Source organism: Helobdella robusta (genome assembly GCF_000326865.2).
Source record: "Helobdella robusta unplaced genomic scaffold HELROscaffold_2, whole genome shotgun sequence".
In the NCBI taxonomy this organism is placed as follows: domain Eukaryota; kingdom Metazoa; phylum Annelida; class Clitellata; order Rhynchobdellida; family Glossiphoniidae; genus Helobdella; species Helobdella robusta.
Window position 1 is genome coordinate 8,232,998 of NW_008704083.1, and position 26,587 is coordinate 8,259,584.

General features: G+C 32.6%; 2 protein-coding genes across 2 annotated transcripts; one reads left to right on the top strand and one right to left on the bottom strand.

Annotated features, from left to right (window-relative positions):
• Positions 1 to 3,645: 3,645 nt before the first annotated feature.
• On the bottom strand, positions 3,646 to 18,653 carry HELRODRAFT_160724 (hypothetical protein; the record flags this gene model as incomplete). The annotated part of the gene is made up of 18 exons (XM_009017663.1): positions 3,646 to 5,425; positions 5,529 to 5,709; positions 5,844 to 5,914; positions 6,117 to 6,353; positions 6,470 to 6,578; positions 6,806 to 6,958; positions 7,164 to 7,241; positions 7,395 to 7,455; positions 7,764 to 7,869; positions 9,681 to 9,793; positions 10,020 to 10,190; positions 10,324 to 10,449; positions 11,164 to 11,385; positions 11,737 to 11,865; positions 12,007 to 12,162; positions 15,086 to 15,251; positions 17,269 to 17,446; positions 18,518 to 18,653. 18 exons carry the CDS (start codon positions 18,651 to 18,653, stop codon positions 3,646 to 3,648), a joined length of 4,173 nt encoding a protein of 1,390 aa, XP_009015911.1.
• A 4,454-nt stretch (positions 18,654 to 23,107) lies between these two features.
• Positions 23,108 to 26,426, top strand: HELRODRAFT_106175 (hypothetical protein; the record flags this gene model as incomplete). Its single annotated transcript, XM_009017664.1, has 12 exons — positions 23,108 to 23,353; positions 23,703 to 23,841; positions 24,020 to 24,081; positions 24,628 to 24,739; positions 24,991 to 25,020; positions 25,095 to 25,142; positions 25,244 to 25,358; positions 25,506 to 25,577; positions 25,741 to 25,820; positions 25,937 to 26,015; positions 26,101 to 26,274; positions 26,359 to 26,426. The coding sequence occupies exons 1-12, from the start codon at positions 23,217 to 23,219 to the stop codon at positions 26,424 to 26,426; spliced, it is 1,116 nt and encodes a 371-aa protein (XP_009015912.1). The 5' UTR covers positions 23,108 to 23,216.
• Between the last annotated feature and the right edge of the window lie 161 nt (positions 26,427 to 26,587).

Genomic DNA, 26,587 nt, shown 5'->3' on the forward strand with positions numbered 1-26,587 from the left:
CGAGAATATATCTTCTTGATTTCTCAAATGCGATGCTGTGTTACACACATGTTACGTTACATGTTACGTACATTTCAGACATTTTTACAGTTAAGAATAATAATTATAATTATTGAACCTGGAATCGTACAACAACTGCATTTATTATATTATCTATTTAAAACTTACTTATATGCAATATAAATTTTGAGATTTTTTATCTTTCTGCATAACAGATGTCGCGTTAATAAATTCTAAAAAATTCATTGAACGACTTTGATTAACATAATTATTGTTCCCATATTTTTTAATGCGTTAAATTTGCAAACTCGAGCTAATAAGTGCAAAATGTTTGGCATGATCACTGAATGCTAGATTGTAACAGTTGTACAGATATGTATATATATATATATATATATATATATATATATATATATATATATATATATATCACATTACTAATTGTCCTCTGCTTGTCTGCATTACATGTTGTGTACTGTTATACACTCGTGAATCGATGTTTTTACAAATTTTCGTGTCTAACTTAATCGATATAACATTATTGCAGTACGTATTATTTACGTATGTGTTATATTATAATACATATATCTTTATGTATAAATAAGTAATAAGAATGATAATATTAGTAACGGTAAATATTTTTGTCACATGTTTTTCTTCGCTTCTGAGTTATCTGTGAAAACGAGCAAATCATTCCATCTGTCCGTTATGCATGCGGACGAGTGTAACTATATCGGCAAGTTTTTTTTAATAACTACAAGTTCTATATCTCAAGGTTGGTGTCAAGAAGTTTAAAACTGAAATGTTTTTGAACAAATTTATTAATAGTTCGCGAAACTCCTGAAAGAAAGATGAACGTAGCAGACAAATCTGTTACTCCATCATCGTGCTCTCACTGACGTCAGGCATGGAGAGAGTTGTTATTGCTACGAGTTTCCTCTTTCCAGGTTCCAATTAAGTGTTCACAAAATTTGCAGGTATGTACGAGTATAAAATCGATCATATGCAGCACTCACTGGAGCATCATACAGCGCCACGAGCAATCATTTATCAAAGGTTCTTAATTAGGGTACGCCATGCCTCTGTGTAGGCAGTTACTACGAATGAAAACATTTTAGCAGAAAAACTGATCCTGAAATATTTATTTGTAAAAATGTTTGTGTCACCTGACTTTCTCTCTCTCTCTCAAATGAATGACTTTTTCTATTTTTTCTCAAATGAATGAATTAATTTTTTTAAATTTTTTCCAACATTTCTTATCCTTTCAAATTGTTTCGTACCATCATTTGAACAAAGTAGAATTAATTTTATCTTCTGACTTTTGTAAAACTTTTTTGTACAAATATGTTTTGGTCTAATATGCTAACCTTCATTTTTGTTACTCAATAAATGTAGGATGATTCTACTTTAGATGTAACTATTCGCATAGAAGATAAGATTTATCAAACAGCAATGCTAAACTCTATGTGAAGGACATTTGGCAATACTTAACCATTCATAAATCTTCTTTTATAAATGTGTGCACACGTTTTCACACTGTTCATAAATGTTAATGCATTTTCATGCATGCTTCTATGTACACCAGCTTGCTAACAAGTCGGGGCTATTGAATGTGAATTGATATTTATCGTTTGATGAATTGAAGCCTAACATTCAATCCACTTTTTTAATACAGTATTTCAATAATGATTTTAAAATTTCAAAAATAAATTGTTGAATGCTTCAAAATCGTTCGAAATCCTTCCTTTATGTGATAACGATGGTGACGGTGTCATGGTGACCCGTTAACGATAAAAATAACAAACTATTAAGTTATTGAATCTTAAAAATAACTACATGGAAGAAAAACTAAATATATATATATATAAACACACACACACACACACATATAATTATTATATATAATAAGCACACACAACAGATTAACAACCCCAAAGAGCATCACAGGACAGTGCTTACTGACAACAACTTCCACATGAATGGATAAATCGAAAACCAGCACGCACTGTTTATTGCAAAAACTTAACAGATTATATCAAATCTAACTAAAAAAGCTTATCGTGCTAAAAAAATCATACAGAAAACATTTAAATGCTTCAAAAAACGTCTGCAGTTGCACCATTTCGTAGTGCAGCCAAATTTATGTTAACAACTCCCTTTAAAATTAGTAACCCTCTCATGTATTATATGGATGGGTCTAAAACAAGAAAGAAAATTCAACCATAATTACTTTGTATTTTATATAAGCTTTTAAAAATTAATAACTATGTATATCTTTAATGTTGTGCTTTGGTATCAACAGGATATGAAATGTAAGTTTGCTGCATGGAGTTATAAAAATGTAACTGAAACAATAGTGGAGTTATAAAAATGTGACTGAAATAATAATGCAATGATGTAAGGAAAATTACGTTTAACTGTGCCACTGAATGGTTAATACTGATAAGGTTTACATTAACGCTACCTAGAATTCTACCTCTTAATGAGAAATAATAAAAAATGCTAGAAGAGGATTTTATAAAAATAAAATTGGTTCAACACATGATGAGAATATGAGTTTTTATCTTTATAATTTATGAATTTAATTGCCGTGATAAGATCGCCAACCCGACACAAAGCTGTGAGTGGTGATATGGAGTCGATGTCCAGTATGAGCTGCATGCAACCAATGCCGGTAGAGCGACGAAACAAAAATGATGACTAAATATCATAAGACAGTTGACATTTTATAAATTATAAGGAATGATTTACAAAACACAATAACGTATTTGACGACAACGATGATAAACAAGCTAGACTCGACTCAACATGATTAAATGCAACAAATTCTCGATAGAAAAAACAATTTAACGGCAAATTTCACAAGCTCAGGCTTTTCTGTGTTGTCGAAGAACCGCTTGCTCAACCGAATGAATGCTGATCAAACAGAAAAGACGATTAGAATAGTGCGTTCGTGTCATTTAAGAAAATTAGCGTGTTTTTACAGTAGAAAATGAAAATTCTCCAGATGAACTCAGTGCATCAAACGCATTTTATTATTTTATGGCTATAATTAATAAGAAGATTTTGCCAGCGCATACAACTTATTCGTTAATGTTCAATTTTTCAAATTAAATTTTTCAACCCTACCATCCTTAACGAAACCTGTGACGAATTTAAACGAAAGATTTACGAATACAAAACTCTGATGCACAAGACACTACTGACTACGCTACGAGTGAACAGTTAAAATAATATCAACACAATCAAAAGATTTTTAATGAAAAAAGCTAGTAAAAAATATACAAACACAAGCGGCACACCAACAACACACACACATATGTATATAATAATAATTATTAACTGTGTTCGTAGAAGTACCATTGAAATTTAATAACTACTAGTTACTATATTTCTTATAAGATAATGTTAGCCTGAGGCATGAGATGAAGATGGGCGCATCTGTATTTCACTAACCGATGTTATGCCATTAAAATATTGATACCTAATCAAATGTTCATCACCTGGTTTCGTCACCAATTTAATAATTTACAACGTATATTCAAGATAAAATGTTTAATAAAATAATATACGAGACGATATCTAAACTTTCATTATATGAAAAAATATAAAATAATTGTTGTTTCAAAAATCTGTTGGCAATCTTTATAACTCTTTAGAAGTTAATGTACTATTATCGGCAGATTTGTTGAACGGGGATGTGGTCTGCGAGTCGATGGTCAGCCTTCTCGATAGTTCGCTCACTCGGGCTGGCTTCTTCATTATCGGTGGCTTAACCTTCGCCGACATTTTGGAATTCAAAATATCCTGACTCCAAGTGCCGACGTCAGTTTTCTGCTGCAGGTTGCTTGCCTCTGTAGCATTATCGTTGGAACGCGAGGAGGTGGGGGAGGGGAGGGGCGATAGATTGGTCGTCGTTGAAGATGGTGCAGTTGTCTCTGTGCCAAGTGTGGTTGCTTTCGTTGTCGATGTTATTGATTTGGTAGTGATGGTGGTTTGCTTGGAGGATATCTCAACGTTGTTGCCTGCTGTGTTGCAAGAATTGTCAGGACTGGATACCCGTCTGTCCGAGAAAGGAATGTCAAAGGGATTCAAAATGGATTTTGACAAGAGGGCTTGTGATATTTTGGTGGCTGTGCCCTGTGTGATTGTACCGGCCTTTCTACAACCCATGTTTTTGTTGGCTTCTAAAATGTTTTCTGTGGCAAGTCTTGAGGTGGTCCGCGTCGGTGGAATGATTGGAATCTGATGACTGTCGGCAGATGCAACGGAGTGCTGTCTTAACACTGCCGACGTTCCTGTCTTCAATTTGCCAAAACTATTTCTATCTCCAGCATCAAAATCATTTTGTCGGGCTGACAGATGTTTAGTTTCAGCTCGTCCGAGTGTGGCATACTTCTTGTCGGTGAATTGTTGCCTCCTAACCTGAACACCAGAATCTGTGTTTTTTTGAACTGAAGGTATTTGTGGCTGTTGGTGTTGATTTTGTTGAGTTTTAGAAACAATGGCAATACCCTGGCCTTTTTTGATTGTACACTGATCTGCATTGGCAAAGACTTCTGCAGTTGTGAGGACATTTGATGAGTCATCATTCGCGGTGGTTGTTGTCGTGGCCCTTGACGTTGCTGCTATGGTCGACGGTGTTTTTGGTGAAGTTTGGTGGAGCATGCTGTTTTGCGGGAGATCAATGACAAGATCAGGGGTGCGCTTGAAATCATCCAATCCTTGTACTTGCAGTCCCAACGAATGGATACCTGACATCACTTCCGCCAGTGCCATGTCTATGTCGTTTGCCAAGTCTTCAGTATTAGATTCCACGTTCATTTTTAAATGCGTTTTAGTCATTGCAGTAGAAAGATGATGTAGGCAGTCATCTTTATTAGTTGAATGCTGTTGATGAGGAAGATGGTGTTGATGTTGTGGCAGTTGTGTGATATGTTGCTGATGCAGCGGTGATGGAAGAAAGTTGGAGGATACCGTCTTGCCGATCTCAGAAGACGAGCGGTCAGGTAGTTTTGGAGGATCAGGTGATTTCATTTTGGTTCTCAAAGTTTCAAACGGTTTATTTTTTCGTTGATTAACTAGGCCGCCTCCACTTCCGTCATTACTTCCGCCATCTTTAACTTCCGGTTTGTAAGCTGTGAGGATTTTAAGTGTGGACATGTCGTCGTCGTTGCTGTTTGTCAGCTGAGAAGAGTTTGAGCTACTTGTAGAATTGGAACCGAGCGATCTGTTGTTATTATTGTTGTTATTGTTGATGTTTCCCGCGCTAACTTGGTGCCGCAATTCCAAATTAGGATGAGAGGCAGACATGGGCGAAAGGTCATCAGACCTGATAACGGACAACGTGTAGGACTTGAGAGGCAGGGATTCAGTTGATTTAAACTTGTCCTCCTCCTGGCTCTTAAATGTTCCATATTTGTTTCTGGGGTGGTATTAAAAAATTATTAAAAAAATAATTAATGTTGAATTTAAACGCGTGAAACTAAAAAAAACTAAATAAAAGAAAGAAAGAAACATGTTTGAACCTGGTTTGAACGGATATGTACTTGTCGGGTAACAAACCCTCTTTATCACCCACGGCCCCTTCCCACCAATCAGGCGAGACCTTCTCATAAACAATAAGCGTATCACCTTTCTTGAAGGAGAGCTCACGATCAGTACGACCATGAAAATCGAAGAGAGCCAACGCCTCCGTCACATCAAGTTCTGCAAGTTCGTTGATGGGAAACATTACAAAAGTTAATTTTCTTACCAATGGTTTTATTTTTACATCCATTCATACATAACTCCCACGTCATACTGAAAGATCAAATTTCAAGAAATGAACGCAGTCAACTGACCATCCTCGCTTATGATGTCCTCGATGATTTCCTCCTCATCAGATAACGCCTCTGATACGATCGTCGGCCTCCTGCAAAAAACATTCGCCTACTTACAGTAAGCATGAAATAATGCAACAAAACATTGTGTACTACTCTAAACGTTCAATATAACAAAACGTACTATTTCACTTTAGGCATTTGGTACGACAAAGAAACTATTGCTAATTACTCAGAAAACAACAGTGAAAATGTGAAAGCAAACAAAGTTAATCTTCCAACCGATGTACCGACCCTTCGACTTGAACTTCACACCTCTCGTAGATCGTCCCTCCACTATCCTTATTCTCTTCGTCCATCTGCCGAGGAAAAACTTCGTCCTGGTAGAGGATGATGTTCTTCACTAACTCAGTCACGTGACTTTGGTAGAGGACCTGGTCCAACTCAGGGGGTACGGGCATGAGAGTGGGTCCGAAACAAATGGCCAGGTTGTAAGGGTCCATCATGTTCTCGTCACTGAATTCTGACAAACTGGCGATCAGTTGGAAAAAACGCTAAATTGCATACATCGTGGAAATACAAAAAATGTAATATGTTACTAGGTGTAAAAGCAACTAAGATATTGAAAGAAAAATGCTAGAACTGACTGGTTTAAGAAAGCGAAGAGATATCTCATAAGTATGATGACTGGACGAGGGAGTGAAGTTAGCAGCAAATGCTTCAGTCTCGAGATGCTTTCTGGCAGATCGTCTGGATCTGAGGTTGTTTTTATTTAAATGAAGTTGCAAAACTTTTTAAGTAGAGTACGCTACAAATTAGAATGGGTAACTTAATTAACACTGATAACTTATACTATGAAACTTAAAAAATAAACCAGCTGTTATAAATTTAGTTGTCATATTTTGAAAAATGCAAATAAAAAAATCTAAGACGTACATAAAATAAATTTGATTGAAATAAGACAAATCAACCAAAAAACGAACTATTGAAAGAATTGACAGAAATGAAGTTGATGAGTTCTTGGAACATCGCAAAAGGAAAAAGCGGTTCTCGGAGTTCACGAAAGTACAACTTTAAAACGCCTGCCACAGAGTTCATGTCCTTACCGTCAACTTTATCAGGAAGAGGATCAATACCTGCAAAGGAAAGCATTAATACGAAATGATCAACATGAACAACCACAGTTAATTAATTACACACAAAATTACATCTAATATTTATCTGAACACAACACCAGCTAGAAACTATTTTTCAAATTGTAAAAAAATATTTTTTTTGCAAGAAACAACAACAAACAACATTTAAAAATGAACAAATAACATTCTAAGAACGTAAGCCAACCTCTTTCAAATTGATTCTTGAATTCATTGATCTCGATCTGAGAGCCTGAAACTCGAAACACGCCTTGATGGTGCATACCTGTGCGGTGCATGTGCAAGATGGTTACGTAGTAAATGAAGTGCATAAATAACAACACCACCAACAATATAAACAACAACAACAACAACAACAACAGAAACAATTAATCAACATCCTAAAAAGCAATAAAGATGACAAATATTTCTGACTGACCGTAAAGATTAATAATTCGGACACAACTCCTCACAATGAGAGGAATTTCTTCACCACTGGCCTGTAAATTTTTACCCTCATCATCATCATCATCATCATCATTTTAATCACCATCATCCTTCCTCTGCAATCATCATAATTGAATTGTCTTCACCATCATTAGCATCATTAGCAATAGCAACAACCGTTAAACATGTAAGTAACTACGCTATAGATTGACGTTACAGACATTAAATTTAACGCGGTCTTATCTATCTTGAAGTTGTTGAGTTATAAAAATAACTGATAAACCTCAAGAGAAATAAAGATAGAGAAAGAGAGGGTGGAGGGAGAGAAAGAGATCACAACCAAAATAGAGCTGATACTGACCTCAACATATTCAACGACAGTACCCCCAAAAAGTTGTGGCTGGCCTGCCAGAGGTGCCTTGCCAAGCACCTTCCGTCTTTTTGGCTTTGGTGGAACTGCAGACAATCTACATAACAAGTGAATAATATTTATTCATGTATCTATTTTATTTATTTGTTTGCTTGTATGTTTCTATGTTTGTTTGGTTATTTATTTGTTATTTTATTTGAAGAAAAATTTTAAAAACTTCGAATTTTTAGACTAGGTAATACTAGGCATGCAAACGCAAATCCAGTTTACTAAGACCAATCTTGCAACTGTTGTGTGGAAAAGAAAAAACTAAATTAAATTTATCGAAAAAAAACATCAGCCAGCATTGAATAAAAAAACTTTGTTTGAACAAATTGATAAAATTACCAATGAAACTGAAAAACAAAAAAGACATGAAAATTTTTTGTTTAACTTCTCACAGAAACATTCATGCGAATGAAAGCATAGACAACGATGAAATAAAATAACATCGCAATACATTACATCAAAAAATATGAATTACATTCAGACTGTACTGTTAACCAGTGATGGCAGTGAAAAAAATTGTCGACAACCAACCACGAAAGAAGATATAAACGGCAATAATAATGAATAACATTAACAACAATAACAACCACGCTGATAGCATTAATAATCACATTAACGATGATAGTAATAATATGACCAACAATAATAATAACTATAACGAAGGTAGCCATGAATAAACAAACCTGGAGGGTGACATCAGATTTAAAAAACCTCTTGAGAAGTTTCGAGAAACATTTTTAATGAAAAAATAAATAAATAAATTTTTTTATTGCCAGCAAAGAAAGTAAAAGATTTGAAAATTAAATTAGAAAATTCAATAATTTTATGAAATGGTGATAATAAATCTCGTTGGATCATAGAGGAGAACGTTCCACATTGAGACTTATAAAAGTTAATTACATTTTAGACCGTATCAGAAAAATAAGTTCTGTAGAAAAATTTTTTTTTAAATTTTGAGAAAAAATAAAATCAACCGTGAATAAAATTAGCGATAGAAAAAAAACAGACATCAGCAGCATTAATGTAAATGTTAAAAAATAACGGGTGTACCTCAACGAAACAAAAAGCACTGCAAATTCTTTTGCTATATGAAATTTATTTTGTCCAAGTTCAGACACATGCACTCAAACACACACACTCACGCACATATAAAACACACACACGCACACACCACACACACAAACACACACAAATGTACGATCACACAATCCACTCCCAAACTTATAAATGTAAATTATATATTGAAATTATATAACGGAATAGACAAAACGACGCATAAAAATATTTCTATTCTTTCCACAAAATATTCATATAGACGTGTCACTAAAATATTTATTCATACAAAACAAATGCAACAGGAAGAATCATCAGCATCACCGTTCGATGTGCATCGTTCACATGGGAATACTATTCAACACACAACACACACGAGCTAGTAATAAAGCATAATTACAGATTCTCACACACACATAAACAAACATACACAAACACACACATATACAAACACACTAGAACTGAACTTGATGTGCACATGAAAACTTAATGCTGGTAGCTAAGTATGGGTTGTGTAGCCATACATCAATTGATACATCAATTCATATCAATATAAAGCCTGAAGCGTCATTTAGAAATTTTTGAAAAAATGATCAGGGACAACAGAAAATTATGAGCAAATTAAAATTGCAACTACGCAAATAAAACTCTCGGTAAATAATAGAAATGAGGTGAATAATTAGGCGAGGCTACAGCAATAAATTACATTTTCAAAAAACGAAAACTTCGCAAACAATTAAAAAAATTGGCAATTAAATTTAAAATAAAAGTTAAAAATTTGGAAAAACAAAAATGCAGCAAGCCTACCCGATAGACGCAAGGGCAGAGCAGTTGTTGTCACTAAGTGCCTTCTCGATGCAGTTGTACTTGGCTTGCAGGCGGGCTATCAAATTGTTCGTCGTTTGGTAGTCGTGGAATTTCTGCAGTCCACACGTTTGTGATAATTTATTGAAATAATGAAAATTGGAACTTCGAAGACAGTGGAAAAATGGAGCAATAGACATCATTATAAATAGATAGAAGTTTCGTGTAATACAAAGTAAAGCAACAGATATAAAAAGCAGCAAAAATAAGAACGGAAATCAGAATAATAAATAAAAATAAATATATAAAAGATAACAGTAAGTTGATGAAATAGGAACAAACATTCAAATAATACTCTTCAGTTTCCAGCTGGTCGGACCGAAGTTTGTCTCTTTCAAGTGGAGAGCATGGAGTTTGTGGCGAGTCGTCCTGGAAGTACCTGGTCACGTCGTAATCCTTGTGTGTCACCATCTCCAGGAACCTGTTGTCCGTCGTTTCTAACGTTTTCCATATCTGCTCGACAACATAAGAACGGATCGATATAATTTTTGTAGATATAATTCTTATCTATCGTCCAGTTAACGTGATGCATTATGGCATGTGATGTTGGCAGTTATTTATTCAAATTAATAAATCAATTAAAAACATGAAAAAAAGTAATCATCCTAGCCTCATCATTTTCAACTTTGAGAGCATTAAGACGTTCAGCAATGGATCGAAGACGTTCAACGAGATCTTCCTGTACGGACTTCTGACCGGACAACTGGTTGATCTGTCGTTGTTTGTGTCGTTGTTGGTGTTAAGAATGTTGTTCTGTTAACAATGCTGTTGTCGTATTTTTTCAGTCAACATTGTGAGGTGCTATGTGCATCATACAGCAAGCGAAATATCGACTTATATCAATAAGCGGTTCAGAAACTATTCACTAGAAACCACAAAAATAACGTTAGTCCACTGAACAATCAAAATAAATTGTAATCAATAATTTGTGACCAAATGTAATTGTCACACACACGCGCGCGCACACACGCACATAAACTAACAAACAAACAAACACACACGCACGCACAGAAACTATCACACACAAAACACACACGCGCGCACATAAACTAACAAACACACACACACACACACACACGCACGCACAGAAACTATCGCACACAAAACCCATTCAAAATCAAGTTCAATGGCCTATCCAAAAGTGCAGGTTTATGAGCCGGTACATGACAACATGCACTTGTATTGACGGATGCTGATGTTTAGCTGGACTCACTTTCCTCCTCTTATTATGCGCATCAATAATTATTATAAAACTTCCAATGTTCTATAAGTCATAAAATTAAAACTGAAATCTGTTCATTGCAGATTATATAACTTTGCTAAAAATCTATTCAACTAACAAAACTATTCAACTAATTAATTCATAAATTAATTAATTAATTGATGTTAGTCATTTAATTGTTTACAGTTTCAATGAAAAACCCACCTCGTCTCCTTTGTGAGCTTGAAATTCGAACGGCTTCGGGGGCAGGAAGGGTTGTGTAAAGAGATCAAGAAACGTTTGTTTGTCCGACTTCTGCACCAGATCCCTGACTCGCTTGTTGAAGAGGTCCAGGCACCCATTCCTCGATTGGATCATGTTGTTCTCAGCGGACACGTGCAACATGACAGCTCGACTCAGTGTACTGTGGTAACCATAATCCATCGTCTGCAGAGGTTCAATTTTGTACTTTTCTTAAAAGAGCATTTCAAAATTTATCGTTTCTTGAGAACCATTATATTATTTGATGTAGTTTGATTTGATTATTTATTTTATTGTTTGGCATGCAATAATATAAATATCACAACATTAACAATAAATTGAGCTATTTCTGTTTTGACTGATCAAATCTGATCTGCCAAAAAAATCATTTATCTATTATTTATTATTATTTATTTATTTATAAAATTGGCCACCATATGTGATAAATATCACAAACTTGCGTGCGCACACGCACACACACACACGCATACATAGATAGATATATAGATACTGAACTAGACAGAAAATGATACAAACGTTGATGAGATCATGCAGATCATCTGAGAAGTATTTGTTCATGGATGCATTGGCTGCCTCCAGACAGAGTAGGTACTCGTTTCTTGCCTTCACTGCTCTCAACCGACTTTCCATATATTTCAACTGCCTCTGAATTTTTAAAAAATACAAAATTGAAATATCATTTTTTAATATAATTAAAAAAAGCTTGAAAAAGTGAATATAATTCCAAAAATTAAAAATGCAAACGTTAGATGGATTTGAAATTAACTGAGCAACAGATTTGACGACCTTTTCAGATTGTTTCTCAATATTTCTGAACCGTCTGGTTAAAACAACTTTGCCTGAGTGGCTATTTTCTGTTTTTATTCTCTGGTTCTCTATCTGTCGAAACTTGTTCTCGGCGTGTTGACTCTCACCATGGTAGATGTGATACGTCTTCATGGACTACAAACATTTTGCTCATTTAATTTTTGTTAAATTTTTATAACTTTATACTTCCAATAAAAAAAATTATTAACTTCATTTTTATTAATCAGCGCAAGATCTTACACTTTGTAGCTCCGTTAGTGATTTCAGTAGCTCGTTATGATGAAGGACGGCCATCTCCCGACACTGTTGCAATTTATTCAAATGATTATCTTGCTTACAAAATCAAAACTTACAGAACAACAATGAAAAATAAAAAACCAACAACCGAACATGAACACAGACGAGGACAAGAAGTAGTGCGAACAAACAAATGAAGAAAGTGAAGACAGATGAAGGACCGTCAGTTGTCTGTCTTCCACATATAATCACATCATTACGCAGTCCATTAACCAAATACAAAATTATTGTCAAATGCTGTAGACACAAAATGAAAGTATAAGAATATATACCGTATAAAGCGAGATATATTTGCATAACCAAGCGTTTCTTCTATATGTTGGAGACATATTTGTAGCTAATAAACACTGGCTGTACAGAAGTGTGCTTATAGTTATTGAAAAGTACTTAATGTTATCAGAAAGTTAGACAAACAAAATTATTTGGTTGGATAAATAGAAACACAATTCAATGAATGGAATATAATAGAGCTGAAGAAAAATTTTTTTTGCACTGCTTATATCACTTTACACTATCACGTTTGGATACCAACTCAGAAGATCCTTGATATCAAGCATTTCTTTCTTTTTGCAAACTTAAGGGACTTAAAAAATAATAAAAATGATTTCAATTCATTTTTTGAACAATACTTTTTCTGTCAACTCAAAATTTTGTTCAACTGCCTGATAACAAAGATGATAGACATCATCTTCATCTCCGTTATCATTATAATCGATAACGTAAAATATGCACAGACGTATCAAAACTCCTAAACATAAAACACCATCACATCACAGCACTCGTATGTTAGGCGGTTTAACAACACATTATAAATCACTTGGAAAATTATTCCCCAATCGGCAAAACGCAGAATGAAGTTTCTCGGATTAAATTCTGTCACAGCACACATAATCTGCAGTTATCACTCTTCCATTCTGTTGCTATCATTCCGAGAGCAAAATACGTAAAATTGCATCATGTTGTTATTATCCAACATCAATATCATTATCAATATTTTTATTACTATTTGTGTCATATAATGGCTATCAGTATTATCATCGTCGTCATCACCTTCAATACAATACAACAAAATACAATACAATACAACAAAATACAATACAATACAACAAAATACAATACAATACAACACAATAAAATAAAATACAATACAATACTGTAAAATACAATACAATACAATACAGTACAATACAAAATAATACAATACAATACAAAACAATACAATACATTAAAAATTTATAAGTAATGACGTGGGCATTACGTCCTCTTATATTAAAATATGATATAATATTGTATATACATATACATATATATATATATAAAATACTGTTTTCATACATTTATATTATATAACACTTCTAATATAATTTAACTACATATATACTAGCAATTTCATCATTAAAATAATATTATCACTATATAATTAAATATAATACAAAAAAAACATAGGCAGACACGCGTGTTGTGTGTGTGTGTGAGAGAGAGTGAGAGAGTGAGTGAGTGAGTGAGTGAGTGAGTGAGTGAGTGAGTGAGTGAGTGAGTGAGTGAGTGAGTGAGTGAATGAATGAATGAATGATGCATTACAACAGATGGTGAATAACGAGACGATTGAATACAACGATGTCTGTCTATAACATACCGTATTTTCTAATTTTTAATAATAATAATAAGAAGAAGAAGAAGAATATAAATAATGATAATAATAATAATAACTGATGTAATGTATGTGAGTAACTTGGCTCACTCGTTCACAAGCAAATATATGTAAGCTAGTAAGAGTACGATGATGAATCGCATTGATTAAACTATGTATGGATTGATAAAATATTTATATTTTTATTATTCATGTTTCAAGGGACCTTAATTTTTCCATTGGGACATTTGTGAAATTACAAAAAATTCATCATGCATTTTATTAAAATCGTGTTTCTTTTTTTAATATTTAAGCATTTAAATCTGTTTTATATTGGAGAGAATTACGTAACAAGGAATACCATTAATCTAATTATTTAATTTATTTTTCAGTACAACCCTAAATAGGTGCGTTATCTTGAATAAACAGACAAAGTGATGAGGATAGCGCAAGTGGTGGTTTAGAGTGGATAAAAACTACGAAATAATTAATTTACACACACCACACACACACACACACACACACACCACACACACACATACAGGCAACACATACAAACACACACACACTTGGAAACGTGTATATCATGATATATATATATACGTAGATATCTAAACCATCTTAATTAAAAAATAACTTCTTGATCTTTGCGATTAGCATAATGAAATAAACGACATGAAATGTTTAACTTTGCGTGTGCTGCTTATTTTGAACATTCAAAATATTCTTTCCACACTGAAAACATTTAAGAAACATATTCAAGTGATAAATTTGAAGTTATGACATTCATTGCAGGTTAATATTTAAACATTTAAAAGCGTTTATATTCGAGAAAATGAATGAATGAATTAATTAATTAAACTTAACCAGCTACAACTCAACAGTCTTATTTCAAAGCTAAATTACTAAAAAATATAATAATAATGATACAAATTGTACTATTGCTACTACTAATTACTACTACTACTATTACTACTACTAAGTAATACTAGCATTACTGCTACTATTACTACTACTGCTACTACTACTACTAATAATAATAATAATAACAACAATAATAATAATGATAATAATAAGAAGAAGAAAAAAGAAAAAGAATGAGGATAACGACGATTATGATGACGATCTGACCTTCTTATATATCCTCTGGGTGTCCTCTGCCAGCTCACTGACCCTGAAAACCATCTGGTTGGCGTACAACTCACTCAAGACGCCGTGGTCCTTGCCGAGTTTCTTCGTGGTGCTCAGCAGGGTCTGCCATATGGAGTAGGTCGAGTAGCCGGGCCATGTCTCTCGTCTACAGGAGTTTGATTGGTTGGATGGAATTCATGAATGAATGGAATGAACGAATGGAATGAATGAATGAATGAATGAATGATGAATGAATAAATGAATGAATGAATGAGTGTATGAACAAATAAACTGATTAATCGATAAAATGTTGAATAATGTATGATCAACTGAATAAACAAACGAACGAATGAATGAAAGAGTAAAAGGTGAGGGAATAGAATATCCTTTGATTAGCATATTTTATTTGACTCATTTACGTAGTCTACTGATTGCTCTATTGAGATGTTGATTGGATAGGTCTGTGGGAGTGAGTTAGCTAATAGAAGTGTTGAATGAATTATTCCTTCAATGTTAAGTGATCAAGGAATGGCCTGCTGATTCTGAAAGCATACATAAATCTTCTTAATACTAATACTCTTGATTTGTCTTCACTAAAAGTTAGTTTTCAAACATTATTTGATGTTGAATGGTTATTGAACATTTTTTGGAAGAAAAATTAAATAAAGAAAGACAATGAACAAAACAAATTAGTTATAAGTTGAAATTTTTCTTAAAAATTATAAACCATACCAAATTAACATTATGACGACGAGACGAACATCACATTTTATGATCATAGAGTTGAAAGTAAGCCACTGACCTATCACTTACTGTGTGATGTTTCTAATTAAAAGCGCCAACCAGGCCACATAAAGGTAGTGCACATTCGTTTCATCATCGGAGAGATTAAAGAAAATTATTAGATAAAAAGCATTCACAAAAATGTCACCATAATAAACGGTAAACAAGATAGAAACATTTAAAAACAGCAAGTCGTGAAAACACGTTGAATGGCAACTACAACATGTGTTCTTCGTTAAATATTTGTGACCAGATACAAAAAATACCAAACAACAAACAAAACAGCCACAATATATATAATTACACAATATTAAATATATACAATATTACAGCCACAATATTAAATATTATATATATATATTATATATAAATATATATATATATAACACATAAGATAGCTTCATTCTTGAAGGAATGAATTAAACATGGTATGCTGGCACGATATGATAACAACCTTGTGACACAACCAACATGACTTCCCCAGCCAGCTGAATTGAACTGAAACAGATGAATGCAAGTTTCTACATAATTGTGTATAATTTCAGACAACAAGGCATACCATCATGTTATTAACATCATTTATACTAAATATATATGCTTTATATGCGTGTATGTATGTGCGTGTTTGTGTGTGATTGCGTGCGGGCGTGTGCGCGTGTCTTGCCTCTGTTTAACAGTTCTTTTAATTTATCTTTCTGCTGTCGACAAAAAAATTTTTAAGAGTGGCATTCAACCTTTCAAGAGTTCCGTGATAAACGACCAAGATAATTTTTTAAAGAAAGAAACTAGCTGTACAACAACATAGTGCTGCTTAATGTAGCAGCTTACTAGCGAACAATGCGCAGAACAGGGTGCAGAGTAACAATGTTGTATCAATATTTATTGTATTGGCATTCTGCTCATCATAAATCAATGGCTCCGCTGATCGACGTGTTTAAACATTAAACTTATAAAGAAATGTTATAAAATCAATAATTTTTAGACTATTTGAGACTCATTGGTATGATTTCAACGATAAACAATTAAACCTCGAACAAAAAAACATTTTTATTTTACACAATCATATTTCAACTTCTCCATCATACAACGATGAAAAGTATGGTGAAGATGAACCAGTATGCAGTATTGAGCAGGCAGAACAAACACTCATCCCCCTATCACGTTTTGTTTCGTTAAACATTAAAATAACTGACATGCTCTGTAACAAGCGTCAACAAATGAAGAATCAATTTGACGCAAGCCCTCCCTGACTGGACCTGGACCACAGTGACAGATGGCGAATTACATAACTTAAGAAAACAATTCTATGTAACGTTTCCTAAACAAACATTCTAAACATTAATTAGCGGAAAATTATTAGAAAAAGAGAAATAAAAAGACGAAGATGAGAGAGATTTTACTTGTCTGCTCTGTGCCTGGAGACAATTTGTTTGACCAGCTTGTCCATATTCTTGCTGTAATCCTGCTCAACCTCCGCCCTTCTCTTGTAGAAGTCTTGAATCTCCACCAGCATTGCTACGTGATTCTCCAGACGAATGTCCAAACATTTCAGTTGTTCTTGCAACTGAAATCTTATGTCTGAAAATTTTAAAAATATATCGGAGAGTTTACACAATGTATGCCTTCAAATTGAGTGTGAGTCAGTGTTGTATGAAAATTGAATCAATATAATTATACGTAACATATGTATGTGTCTATATAATAATATGAATGATAAAAGGTGTGCATGCAATGATATTGATAACAGTACGTTAGACTAGTGAATAACAAATGAATCTTTAAAAGTATGCAAGCATGTACATAAAAACTTTACAAATTGAAATAATGCACTGAAAAATTAGAATGGATTGAATCAGAAAGTATGTGAAACTGTGTTCATACCTGTATGTACTGCGCGTGTATGTATGTATATATAAATATGTGTGTCTGTGCCCGTGTGTGTGCGTGCCTGCGTGTGTGAATTTACAAATTCAAGCATAAAATAAGTACCGCGCCTAAATATTTTTGTGAAGATGAAGCAAGCAAGTCACTAATCTTAAAAGACATTAAAAATATTGAAACAAAACATTGAGACCCATGTGAATTTGACGTTTCAGAGTCTTCCCTTCGCACACACAACAAAACAAACATGAGAAAACTCTGCTAACATGTCACACACAATGCAGACAGACAGCGCATGTTAAAGCTAACACATTCATTCAACATCAAGCGCAAACAAACACACTACACTGTCCATGTTAAACAAACAACTGCTGACTAATATTTTTTCTCAACCAACAACCAAATATTTGATGGATTTCTATATAATGAAGGTGTCATGTTACTTCATTGTCAGATGATTGATGTGAACAGAAGATGAATCAAACAAAGATGAAATATATATATATATATATATATATATATATATATATATATATATATTGTAATGTACATATACATTTATGTCATGTTATCAAGGTCCTTTTTAACTAATAATGGTGATGACAACTGTTGAAAATTTTAATGAATTGCATGATTTTTTAAGCAACATGCGCAAGTTTGTATGTGTGTAAGTAACTAGAGAATATATTTCGCTGGCATCAAGACTTGACAATCTCCTGGTAAGACACCATTAGATGGTCAAACCTTCAACAGTGATTGCAAACTAACTCTGAATCCAGAAAGGTTCTTTTTGGCGCCTTAATGAGTTTCGGAGAGATGAGGGACTCGTAAACTCTCCCAGTCCACAACTCGTACCTCTATAATCCAGGTTCTCAGTGCTCATAATGATTTCTCCGTTTGCCATTGTTCACGATTTTTAGTTAAACCAATAATAAGGAGAGTTACGAAAGTATTTTCCCCCAAATTATTTAATTAATCAAACAAGTCCAACGACGCAACTAAAAGGTAATTAATGATGAAACTGTTTCAACGTTTGTCTATCTAATAGATCTGTTAACTGAATCTAACAAACGGAGGAATTATTTATAATTATTTATTCGACGCTTTCCATTTTTTTGTAAATAAATTAATATTACACTATTAAATTATTAACAAACTTACGGATGCTTTATGGTTATTTTATTAACCACGAGCAAATCAGCTCTGTCCGTATGGTTTGATATGTTACCATTTAAGAACCGTTAAATCCATAAATCATGGAGAAGATGTGCAACCACACAAATCGCTAACATCAACATTCAATGCATATACTACTTAATCAATTACCCGCATTATTAATTATTTATAAACATGACTTTAAACGTTTAAATGACTTTTAACTTGAACAGCAGCGTCCACTTAATGAAAAACCTCATTCATTTAAGAAACGCTAATCCGAAATATCGCAACTGACATGTGAATGAGAGCCAAGCAACTCCTCACACAACACACTACAACACAAAGCTTCTATCAAACAAAGCCTTCGACATTGACATAGAGAGGTCTATTGTTTGCATATGTATACAGGACTACGTTGCAAATGCACACTATACAGGCATGCAAACCTTATATGCTTATACTTGTATACAACATAACAACACACATAACGTATCTATTAACACATGTGCAAATGTATATGTAACTATATTGATTTATATAACACATGAAAAATAATTAAAACACACTTATATTATTATGTGACACAAACACACACACACACATACACACACGCATATATATATATATATATATATATATATATATATATACAAAGTATATACACACATGCAAAAAACTTTTCAATAAAAATAAACGGTTTTACAATTACTATATACTATATAGCAAATTATATTTCGACAAAATAAGCATGCATGTATGCATATCATTTCGAAAGAAATTATATATATATATATATATATATATATATATATATATATATATATATATATATATATATATAGAATGTTTACGTAAATGAACATGCAAGGCATTTGTATTTTAACTGTTTGACGGCTTGTTTTGTGCCATCGGATAAGTGTCAACAATTATTTGCATAATAATATAATTTAGTGAAATTTTTTTATATAATCAATTAAACACACACAGACCGAAACACAGACAGAAACACACACAGACAGACAGACACACAAGAAATTGTTGTTTGATAACTCGACTAAATTTTCTTTTTCAATAGACGGATCTAACGCTAATTTCACACAAAGTAAAATAAAAAACTTATAGTATAAAATGGTGTTTTCAATTAAAAATTCACTTTAAAATGTGTGGTGAGCAAGTTTTTTTAAAATAAATTTTCGTGCTCACACAACACATTTTTAAATAAACGCCTTCACAATAGGGTGTTGCCCATCCAGCATATAACTACACGGCATAAAAACATTATTTAAGTCTACACATTATTTTATAAAATAATGAATTAAAATATTTCACTGTAATGTGATGTGATGTGAACTTTGCCCCCGTTTGATATTAAGCAGCCTCTACAGTGAAATAAGACATGTTCATTCATTCTTCCATTAATATTTTTGTTTATTCATTCATTCATTCTGTCGTTCTTTAGCTCGTTTATTTTCTCGTTCATTTATTCATTTATGTATACACCAAGCCTATCTGCACGTTAAAGATAATGTTAATGATGCATGTAATATGTATTGGAAGTCTCTTAATTCGTTAAGCACATGTGTCATTTAAAAATTGAAGGAAACCCACATTTTATCAACTTTCCTCCTTATAATCTCAACAGATTTATATTCCATTCTACACTTTTAATATTTTAATTGTAATAATTAACATCAAAATAATTTTATTTAGCTATTTTTCTCAAATATCATTCAAGTTTTTTAAAAGAGTTTCATTAAATATTTGTGAAATATTCTTTCCACAGAATATTAAATAACTTTTTGCTATGATTCATTCATATGTTATCTTGCATAACAAACCAATGGATGGCTGCCTGGATAGATAGAATTGAACTGAATGATGGATGCATAGAATTGAATGGAAGGATAAATAAACAGTTGGATAAATAAATTGACGGATGGATGATAGATGGATGGATGGATGATAGATGAATGAACGAATGGATGGTTGGTTGAAGGCTTCTATAACGCACGTTTCATTGTTCCTCTTTTTTAAAAAAATTTTTATCAAAGTTTCAATTATTATCGTTGCTGTTTTCAAGTTTATTATCCGTTAAACTTTCTCACGTATTGCGGTAGCTTTTAACATGGAAAAACACATCCAGTATATGAACGCTGGAAAAGAATCGTCATGTTATCATTTGTTTCAGGCACTAACGAACAAAAAAATATTTAAAGTTATGATTCATGCACATGGTTTTGAAATAGCTAAAAAAATAATCAAAAACTGCTATTTTTGTTATTTAACATAAAAAATATTTACTATTGAAAAAATAGTTGCTAAGAATTAATGTGAAATAACTCAGAGTGAAGGAAACAATTATTTGGTCTTAAAATGTGCAAACGTTCAAACGTTTATGTTTATGAGCACAGCATGTTAAAGGGGTGTTTATAAATTTGATAATTACAGCCTGCATCATGTATTTATAATCAGGAAATCTCAAACCTAGCCTTCCTGCCTCGTTTCAAATAAATCAAGGAGTGCGAGATAAGAAGAATGAGAAGAAGCTTCTTATTGGTGGGTTATTGAAACTAACTAAATAATTTAAAACTTGATTTTTAACCATCAACGAGCAATCGACCAACCATCTAATAAAACAATCATTAAATGATTGATTGAAAAGTTATTAAAAGTCAACTAAAATATCAATCAACTAACTGACCCGCTGAATTAGCAGACAGCAAACAAACTCAGACAGACCAGAAACAAACGCAGCAGAACTCGCTCAGATTAACAACACACGCCCAGATTATCATCTAATTAGTTAACAACAACTATAAACAACAACTACAAACAACGAAATAGCGGCAGCGGTCTGTGCAATAACAAACTTCAACCACAACAACAACAACAACAAAAGGACAACAAATAAAATATGTTAGCATCATAAATTAAAAAATTACCTCGCAACTGAACTTCGAACTCCACAAATGCCGGCGGATCTTTTTCTCTTCGAATTTTTAGTTCCATATGAAATCGGTTGTGAAAAGTTACAATAAAAAACCAACTGCAAAATAGAACGCAAGCTTTCTCTTAAATAAGAACATTCATCATGTCTTCCTTTAGTTTAATTAATTAATTAATTAAATAATTAATTAAATCATTCATTCATTCAGTACGTTTTTCAACAGAACATCTAAAACTACCGTTATGAATTATTATAACATTTTCACACTATGCAGTGATGACTAAGTAATGTTTTCAGAATTTAATACATACATACATACAATATACATATAATACATACACAGGCATGAATATTCAAAACAAACAAGACTATAAGATCACTAAGCATTATGCCAGAGTCTATGATATATCTACATATGGCCTATGTTTGTTATACATATTTGAAGAATCTCGATATATTTGGTATGAATATATCATCATATTTTGATGTTTATAATAATTTGAAAAACATATGTGCGATTCCTTACATGTGAATAAATCCTTTTTAGCTATATACATAAGTATATATACGGTGTAAAGGTATGTGTATTTGTGCAGTGCATACATGTACGTACACTCGTGTACATTCTGTACACATCTGCATGAAAAAAATGTGTTTTGGTGTAAAAAATATAAACAATAGAAAGATAACATCACGCTGCGATAACCACTGATAAGAATTTCTGTATACCCATCTTTATTCTTTTGTGTGCTTTCATTTGTGTATGTATGCAACGTACCTATGTACGTATGTGTATGGATGGATTAAACCCATACAATAACACACCCATTATATGTTGTATGCGTGCGTATGTATGTATTTATGTGGGAATGTATGTATGTACACGTGTGCATGTGTGTGTTTGTGTATGTGCTTGCGCGTGTTTGTATGTTAGATTAGAGTGTGATGATGAGGATGACATTGAAGGAAGATGGAGAAGTAGATGCATGCAGTCAGCAGAGCAGGGTAGTCTCATAATGCTTCCTCTCTGCTGCAATTACCATATTACATGGTTTTCCTCCGATTTCAGCTATTTTCTTGATTTAATGTAAAAATTATTAATGAAAATAAAACATTTACCAATGCGTTTAATAGAAAATTTGGTCACTGGATCAATATAAAATTTATCTCATAAATAAAAATTAATGAACGACGCCTTTGACGAATTATGTCTTTGGGTTTTTTTGCAGGTGCTCCAAACGAATATGCTTAAACATCGACGAGTTGAATAATAAAATTTAATTTTAAGACTTTCTCGTCAAAATTTTGCATGAAGATTTTCAAATTTGATCACACAACGATAAGTAAGCTGCAAATTAAAATATGAATCCTTATTTGCCAGTTGCTTCCTCGAGCAGACCAGGTTTCCACAAGCTTGAACTGAACAAAACATTCTGGGATGTCCCCATTCGATATCAAGATCTCGTCTCCATCGGCTCTGGTGCCTACGGGCAAGTCTGGTCAGTTTTATTTCTCACATGTAACAGTTATGCCAATATTTGCTGCAACAGGCACAACTATCAATTACCTAATTAAAAAAAGATAAAACTAAAAAAAAGCTTTATAAAAAAAAGCGATAGCAAATTAAAATTGGTACAAAAAAATTCAAATAATTATAAACCCAGATCTAATACTGTAACAATAATAATGGATAATGGTTCTATGCTTATGAGATTTAAATGTAAAAATATTTATAATAAAAGGCATAGAAAATAACTGCAAATAGCTTCACACACATTTTTAGCTAAATATGTAATTTTTTAACTTGAAATTTTTTAAATGTTAATGAACATTTTTGATGATGATTAGCTCAGCAAGAGATGTACAAGCACCAGCAGATGCTCAAAAGTTAGCCATTAAAAAATTGGCTCGACCGTTTCAATCAGCCATCCATGCAAAGAGAGCCTTTCGAGAAATAAAAATGCTCAAACACATGCATCATGAAAATGTTAGCTTATTATTTTACATCACCTTCATCATTTTATAGATACAAACACGAACAGTGCATGCTTATGGGGATTTTCTTGTGTCACATTTTTTAATGGTTTATGATTATTATTTATGTGATTTATAAACAATTGATGCAGCATTGAAATTTGATACCTTTCCCATTTCCTCCATGATAGGTCATATCCCTGCTTGATTTATTCACTCCAAGCACCAAACCTGATGAAACATTTGAGGATGTGTAAGGCTTCCACTGTTTAGTGTGCATGAGAATTATAGTAATTTGTATGCGAAATCAGTATGTGTGTGTGTGTGTGTGTGTGTGTGTGTGTGTGTACTGCTACCATTATAACATTTTTTATACTAATTTGTTCATGAACTTTATTTATTTTAAACTAATTGTGCAACACTGAGAAAAATAAAATAACTTCAGAATAGATTAATTAAAATTAACTACAGATTTTGATGAGAAAAACATTTCCATACTTGAAAGTTCCAATGTAAAAAATGTAAATTCAATAAGTCTTGGTTATATTTTTTTAGCTAGAAGCAAACAAATGTTTTAAGTCAGCAGAAATTTAAAATATCAGCTCTTAAAAAAAATATGATGGCATATAATGCACACGATGTTGAATAGTAATCTAAATATAATGAAGTCTATGAGAAAAAATAAAAATTTAAACCTTTTTTCATAAATCTATGTTGTTCTGTAAAAAATTATTTTAAATTGAAATATTGTGAATATATGTATATTGATTGTAATATATTAATTTAATTAATTTAAAAGTTACCTTGTGACTCCACTGATGGGTGCTGACCTCAACAACATCGTTAAAACTCAGAAACTATCAGACGACCATGTACAGTTTTTGGTCTATCAGATTCTCAGGGGATTAAAAGTATAAATCATAAATAACTCACCACTGTTTATTTAACTAGTTTATCTTCATTGGCATTTATTGTTCAACTGCTAAATAGTCATAGGTTAATGCAGAATGTTGTCAAATTTGTAAATTTCTGTTCATAGATCATATCTTTTTTTATAACTCTAAACATTCGGCCAATACATATTTAACTACTTGTTCAATAATTTAATTTTTTGTTTCATTATTTGAATAAAAAGCTAATTATTTAAATTTTTAAATTGCAGTACATACATTCAGCAGGAGTCTTACATAGGGTGAGTTGTCAAACATTCATTCATGCCTTGAAAATTTAGTTACCAATCAATGACTAACTTTAACTTTTTTACAGGATTTAAAACCAAGCAATATTGCAGTCAATGAAGATTGTGAATTGAAGGTTTTATTGATATTAGGCTACAATTTATATTGAATCTAATTTTCACTTTATGTACATTGCAAAAGTAGAAGTACTTAACGTGTAATATTTTCGCCCGAAAGATTTTAGACTTTGGACTGGCTCGTCTGACTGACGCTGAGATGACGGGCTATGTGGCAACTAGGTGGTACAGAGCACCAGAGATCATGCTCAACTGGATGCATTACAATAAAAATGGTTTCAAACACTTTCCATCATTTTTAGGGTATTTCTTACTAAACGAATTATAATAGCATCACGATAGAAATTCCTATTTTACAAAGTATTAGAAATTTTGCTTTTTGTAAATAAAGTTAAATTTAATTGAAAAAAAAAATATTAAAGTTGACGTTTGGTCTGTTGGTTGCATAATGGCAGAGTTGTTAACTGGAAAACCATTGTTTCCCGGCACAGATCGTAAGCATGTTTTCGTTTGAATTATTCATTTTCATACTGGCTATGTTTAATCAAATCACATTAAATCAATTATAATTGAATCTATTTAAAATAACTGTTTAAATCAATTTAAAATACTCATCACTAGCCATGTTTTAAAATTTTAGTTGTATTACGTTTGTAGATATAGACCAATTGAAGAAAACAATGGCTTTGACTGGGACACCCAATGCCACTCTGCTAGCAAAAATAACAAGTGAAGAAGTAATTATAAGTTAATTCATTTTTACCAGCCATTTACAATCATCAAGTTTTCTTTCACAACGTATTTTACCTCGCTTGATGTTGTTAAATATACATTACTTAATCAAACTTTGAAGGCAAAACGATTTATAAAATCTCTGCCAGTGATGGAGAAAAAAAATTTCAATGAATATTTCAAAGGACACAATCCTGAGGGTTGGTAAATAAGCTTTACCTTATCTCATTTAGTCTTCAACATAATAAAGCACGCTTGATAAAAGACAAAAAATTAATATTTCAGCCATAAATCTGCTGGAAAAGATGTTGGATCTGGACCCAGACACGAGAATCAGTGTTGAAGATGCATTGGTACATCCATATCTTGCTCATTACTCAGACCCCGAAGACGAGCCCGTTTCAGAACTTCTCGATCAGGCTTTTGAAGATCAAAGCTTGGACGTTCCTGCATGGAAAAGTTAGCACAATTCAGAGCAAAAATGATTTTTTTTGTCAGAGCGAAATATTTTTCTTATTATATGCCATTCATACGTCTTTCCAGATTTGATATTTGCTGAAATAGAGAATTTCACTCCTCCATTGAGACACGAGCCTATGGATGACAACTGATACTATTTTATAAATTTGTAGTTTAAAGTTAATTTTCGAATTTGTACCCATTATATATCTTTCTATTTATCATCGATCCATTTTAACAATATCCTATGTACTGATGAGTTTGTTTTAGATTTTTTATTTATAGATAATGCAGATGCTTCCATTTATTGTTT